Here is a 5931-nt window from a genome sequence, read left to right on the forward strand (position 1 = left end):
AAACTTTTTCGCCAAACTAAAAAGAAAAAAGAAGGGGGGGAGGGGGGTCAAATGTGCTAAATTTACCCAGATGGACGGAAAGTTTGCGCATCTCTACTCATTGTCGTTGGATTGTTCTCTGGAAGCAAATTTTTCCCTCTTATTTCTAAATGAAAAGAAAAGTCACTTTAACTGTTTAGCATGTTGTCCTTATTCATACTTCTATTGTACACTGTTAACGAGCCATTTCCTTTATCTACCATGTATTCCATTTACATATATAAAATATGAGTATCTAATGTATGTACAGTATGGTGTCCTGTCTGCTGCTATATACTGCAGGTACAGGTGACACGTGTAAGAAATGAACAATCCGAGCAGAATGAGATTACTACATCTACATGTCACTTGGTTTAATTGCTCCAGTCACAAAGAGAAAAGGCACGTCCTTCCTTTCATTGGTCCCAAATGAAATGAGAGGCCACTCCTCACGGCTATTTCTGTTTGAAACTAGAATGGTGCAGAAAGTTGCAGCACCTCGTGGACTTGCTTTTAAGGTGACAGAGAAGCAGTGTGGAAGCAACTATGCGGTCTTGTAAGTATTTTTCAACAAATTTAAAGACCAGGATTTTTATTCCTGTGCTGAAAATCTAGTTGTATGTATGTATGTATGTATGTATGTATGTATGTCTTTATTTATATAAAGCTATTAATGTACATAGTGCTTCACAGTAGTAATACACGTGACAATCATATTAATAACAAATACAAATAACAGATCATGGGAATAAGTGCTTCAGACATAAAAGTAACATTTAGGAAAAGCAGTTCCTGTTCCGAAGAGCTTACAATCTAATTGGTAGGTAGGGAGAATGTACAGAGACAGTAGGAGGGCGTTCTGGTGATTGCGTCTGCAGGGGGCCAAGGTTTATGTATGAGGTGTATAGTATCAGTCACGTAGCTACTCATATGCTTCGTTAAGCAAGTGTGTTTTAAGGTGGGTCTTAAAGGTGGATAGAGAGAGTGCTAGTCGGATATTGTGGGGAAGGGCATTCCAGGGGTGTGGGGCAGTTAACAATATCTGCTGTAGACGGCTTTGCACTTATAACTTGGTTTTCCAAAATTGTGCCACTGCAATATTCATAATAAAGAGTCTATGCAGCACATATAATACAAAACGGTGTGCATGCGTACATATAGATTTTGTTGTGTTTATTAAGTTTACCAACAGATATTGACATTTTTGCTAACTGTTTTCAGTTAGCAAAAATCTACTCTGCATACTATGTATATACTTTTTCACTATACAGCCCTAAAGACATCTCTCTTACTTCTGTCATTTAATCTTCGCTTGTAAAGAATGATTTCTAACCCTGTAATTGCCAAAAACAGTGATACAAAAAAAAAAAAACCCCCATTGTCTTACATTTATTTACCATTCTTTCTTAGCTTTGTGTTTGCATCTGAACGATTTCCTGAAGACTATTATTGCAAGTGTATATTGCTTTTATAGTCGGGCCAGACTGCACCACTCAATAAGAACATTTGAAATATGTGATCCAACGATCGATGCTTGAAGAAGGCAGCAGGAATCCCTCATTCCCAGGTAACACAGTAAAACATGTACAAGTGTCCTCAGCACTGGAATGTGGAGTACATTCTATTGGGACTGCAGTAGAACCCATTTAGCAATCCAATGTCAGATAGCATATTTATTTTAATGATACAAGCATACAACGTGACAGTGGATATTGCAGAGGCGCAAACAATAGTCCAATATCAAAACGTGGAACTAAAACTGAGCACAATATTATACAGAGTACAGAACATCCCAAGAGAGAAATATTACTTATCCAAGTGATGCCAAGAGGCAGGAAAAAGACGAGGGCGCCACAGAAACAGGAAAATAAGGAATACAAAACCAGGGGGGGGGGGGGGGAACAGATAGCAGGGGAGGTTGTCCACCGACAACACCAAAGGGAGAAATGAAATAGCAAACATCTAAATGGTGAACTATACAGAAGAGCAAGGGAAGGGGGGGGAGGGGGAGGCAATGTTTCCAGTGGCTATTTGGACCAGGGGATACAAGAAGGACTTTCCAATTGAGACTCTATTCTCCTCTGATTTAAATGGGAGCACCACGGTCCGTTAGGGGCGTGTGGGAACGGGCTTTTAGGAGCACTTTGCCCCGTTGCCCCATTGACCTGTTTGCTATTTCGCCTTTTGGTTTTGTTCGTTTTCAGCACTAGGTCAAGATGGAAACGGACATTAACATTGCACAGCTGTTTGCAACAAAACCTGCTCCCATTTTAGCAGTTCTGGAAATATACTCTTGTGGTTGCCAGAGTGGTTTCCCAATGTCCTTAACCAATACAAATCCAAACAGCACAAAATAGTAAAGCAAAGGTAAATATTCAGAACCCGACAGAAACACAAAATTAAATTGCGGGGGTGGGGGGGGGGGGGGGTCAGTGTATCGTTGAACATTTGGGTAACACTGACACAAGGAGAGCAATCTTCATCCTGTGTATTGTGCTGTCAGTATATTGAGGCATTTTACTGCAATGTTGTATAACAGTAGAAGATTTGTGCAGTGGTAACAGTAAGAATTACACCATGAGTATATTACAGTGGGACGTATTGCTTGCGTTACAATGAGTTTATGAAAGCTCTGGCAGTGAAGGGGTTAGTGGAAATAAATGGGTGTTCCAATTAAAAAAAAAAAAAAAAACACGGAAATCACAGAACTAAGGTAATCCATGCACAGCGTCACGGACTGAAATTGTATCCCTCATTTTCTAATCTCTTATCGAGTTACATCATGTGCGTGACAACTCTATAAAGAGCCTCCGAAAGGCTCCATAACTAATATTAGCAATGTATTCTTTGCAAAGATCAAGTTACCATTAAAACACTCGTTTAGTTCGTTTTGTACATACCAATATGCACGTAATAAAAATGTATCACTACATCTATTTTAACATTCTGATCATTTATCAAAGTGATACTGGGCGCTCATATGCATATCGTTACCCAGAATCCCTGGCTGCAATGGAAGTATTGTATGCCAAGAGATAATGGGGAAAGGCAGGGTTGCAGACCTGTCTGAGACATGCGAATGTGATCACGTGGTATTTTTTATTTGCTGATTATTTATTAAAACAATCATTGATCTTCAAGCTGCTGTAATGAGCAGAAGATTCCAAGCTTCAAACTAACGGGAGACAGGCAGCGCAGGAACCATCGGCTTTCGTATATTAGCAGAAATAGGTCTAGCTGGTTTTAATAGGTTCAGTTGGAGGCATGTGATAGTGTAACTTCTAATCTTTGCTATAACATTGGTATTTGTTTCATTTTCAGTGTCAGCTAGGAATTGCTCATTGGAATACAATGCAACACCCCGGTCCATAAGATCAAATCTTGTACAGTAATGACAAGAAAATATATTTCAGCGCATCGGATCAATTTGAGGAGAGAACTTTATGTCTCAGAGGCCAAGGGATTCCAAATGAGATCTCACTCTAGATGTGTGTGGTACAAACAGTAATTTAATCAAATAAAACAAAACAAAAACTAGATAAAACAATTATCCCAGCTGGGTGCAAAAAATTACACCAACACAAAAATGGATATTAAATTAAAAATAAAACATTCATCTTATACTAAGCTTCTAAAAGAACAGGCGCTTGTTACTCTGAAAAGCACCCCTTGTATATAAAGCAATCTTTATATTTCTGTACTTGTAGTATATATGGCTGGGTAAGAGGGAAGAGGTAGGAGAGCAGAAGTACAGAAATATAAAGATTGACTATCCTTACCACCACTTACACCAACCTATCTCTTATTTTTATAGCATGCTCTAAACGAAGAAGCTCAGTTGTACTACTTTTTTCACCAACAAATTTGACTGCTATATACCATCAGTTAGACTTCATTGGTTTCATTGACAAAATATGTTCATATTATTTTTCCTTGGAGGCAAATATTTAGATATCATCTGCATTGGGTTCTGTCTGCAACACCTAGGGGGTTCACAAAGAGGATTTAATAGTCTTCATTGTTCCCCCAGGAAGGAAGTACTGTACAGGCTCACCACAGACATCACTAATATTGCAGACATTTTAAATGGTTATATATATGCATGCAAATGTATGTACGTAAGGGGTGCTTTTCAGAGTAACAAGCAAGCGCCTGTTCTTTTAGAAGCTTAGTATAAGATGAATGTTTTATTTTTAATTTAATATCCATTTTTGTGTTGGTGTAATTTTTTGCACCCAGCTGGGATAATTGTTTTATCAAGTTTTTGTTTTGTTTTATTTTATTAAATTACTGTTTGTACCACACACATCTAGAGTGAGACCTCATTTGGAATCCCTTGGCCTCTGAGACATAAAGTTCTCTCCTAAAATTGATCCCATGCGCTGAAATATATTTTCCTGTCATCTATTCTTTATATACGTATGGGAATTGAAGACTCCCTTCCAATATACCTCTATAGCAGACGTCATTCCTTTTGTATAGTGATAATAATAACATTACTTACATTGTTGCAAGTTCATTTAGTGCCATCTTTTTCTTTTCTATTGTACAGTAATGGCTCACACAGAAAACAGCACGGTTCAACCGAACAGTACAACTCTTCTGACATCCGAGGAGACAAATGCTGCCTGGTTCATCTTTACCGTGGTTGGATTTTTTGGGTTCCTTATATTTTCCCTCCTGGTTACCAACCTACTCAACAGAGAGATTGAAGACGAGCCCTACATAGAGTATCTTGAGAAGCAGTCCAAGAAGAGAGACGCCTCCGTTAAACTGAAAAAGAACAATGTGTTCCATTACGCGAATAATGCTGCATTATTGAAATCCGAGGATGGTAGGAAGTGTAAAGAAGAACCCAGAAACAACACAGATCAAGGTCAAAAACAGCCCGAGAACTCGGCCAACGATGCAGGAGCAACTGCATCTGTTGAAACAATATTCTACCTTACTGTACCTAGCTCAGTGACTTAGCCAGAGAATAAACAGTGGTGTAGATGCCGGGATATCCTTATTGACAACCTCTCCTTCCATGTTGACTCCTATTTTTGGTAACCCGGATTTCCCTCCGGGTTCTGCCCCTAATGATTTTATAACATTTTAAAGAGGTCAATGTCCAAAAGGTGGCGGACTTAATAGAAAAAGGCTCAATAATATTATTCCAAGATCTTCAACAGAAATTTCACCCCCACCACTTTCTGCTATTTAGCTTTCTTCAGATCAGACATTTTAGATTACCTATATCCCAAAAAACTAAATTTACAGAACCAACAAAATTTGAAAAGTTATGTGCAAGCGGTATATACAAGAAGGGTCTGATATCGGCGATCTGCTCGGGAATATCACTGCCAATAGTAGCCGTCAATCATAGATATATGAAAAAATGGGCTGAGGACCTCAATACGGAAATAGATAAAGATGACTGGGAGGATATCTGGGAATCGGCAGCCAAAACTTCAATTTGTACTACTATAAAAGAAAATATATATAACATACTATTTCTTGTTTTTTTTCACAATCTTTTTCCTTTATTGGAAACAAACATAGAACATATACAGGTACATTGCATTCGTATGCACATAACAAGTAAAGTACAGTCATTGAATCCAAGAAGGCATTTTCGTTTTTTGTTGGGGGGGTAGCGAGGGGGGGGGGGTGAGGGGGGGGAGGGGTAGTGTGGTTGACAAATAGAGGGGGGGAGGGAAAGGTCTGGTTTGGGGGGGGGGGGGCGTGGTGAGACCAATTCCTTTTTAAACCTTTTCTCGTTGAAGGGGCCGACTAGTTCAGGTACTTATTGACAGGACGGTTGTGCCTCAGCGGTCTAGCCATGGCCCCCAGGTGTTGTAGAACTGGGGGATTTTCTTTGTGAGCATGGCCGTAAGTTTTTCCATGGTCATAACCGTGGTAATTGTTTTA

The 5931-nt window shown here is 39.2% G+C and overlaps 1 protein-coding gene across 1 annotated transcript; it reads left to right on the forward strand.

Moving 5' to 3' along the window:
• Window positions 1-440: 440 nt before the first annotated feature.
• SMIM34 (small integral membrane protein 34) lies at window positions 441-5607 on the forward strand. The gene is made up of 3 exons (XM_075593293.1): window positions 441-574; window positions 1429-1585; window positions 4571-5607. Exons 2-3 carry the CDS (start codon window positions 1549-1551, stop codon window positions 4987-4989), a joined length of 456 nt encoding a protein of 151 aa, XP_075449408.1. The 5' UTR covers window positions 441-574; window positions 1429-1548; the 3' UTR covers window positions 4990-5607.
• The last annotated feature ends 324 nt before the right edge of the window (window positions 5608-5931 follow it).

This window comes from Ascaphus truei, chromosome 3 (assembly GCF_040206685.1).
Source record: "Ascaphus truei isolate aAscTru1 chromosome 3, aAscTru1.hap1, whole genome shotgun sequence".
NCBI classification, from domain to species: domain Eukaryota; kingdom Metazoa; phylum Chordata; class Amphibia; order Anura; family Ascaphidae; genus Ascaphus; species Ascaphus truei.

Bases quoted from the DNA above. Each gene is read 5' to 3' on its own strand.
- SMIM34 (XM_075593293.1), top strand. From the start codon at position 1,549: ATGCTTGAAGAAGGCAGCAGGAATCCCTCATTCCCAG. The intron at 1,586-4,570 runs GTAACACAGTAA...TCTATTGTACAG, and splicing joins CAGGAATCCCTCATTCCCAG to TAATGGCTCACACAGAAAAC.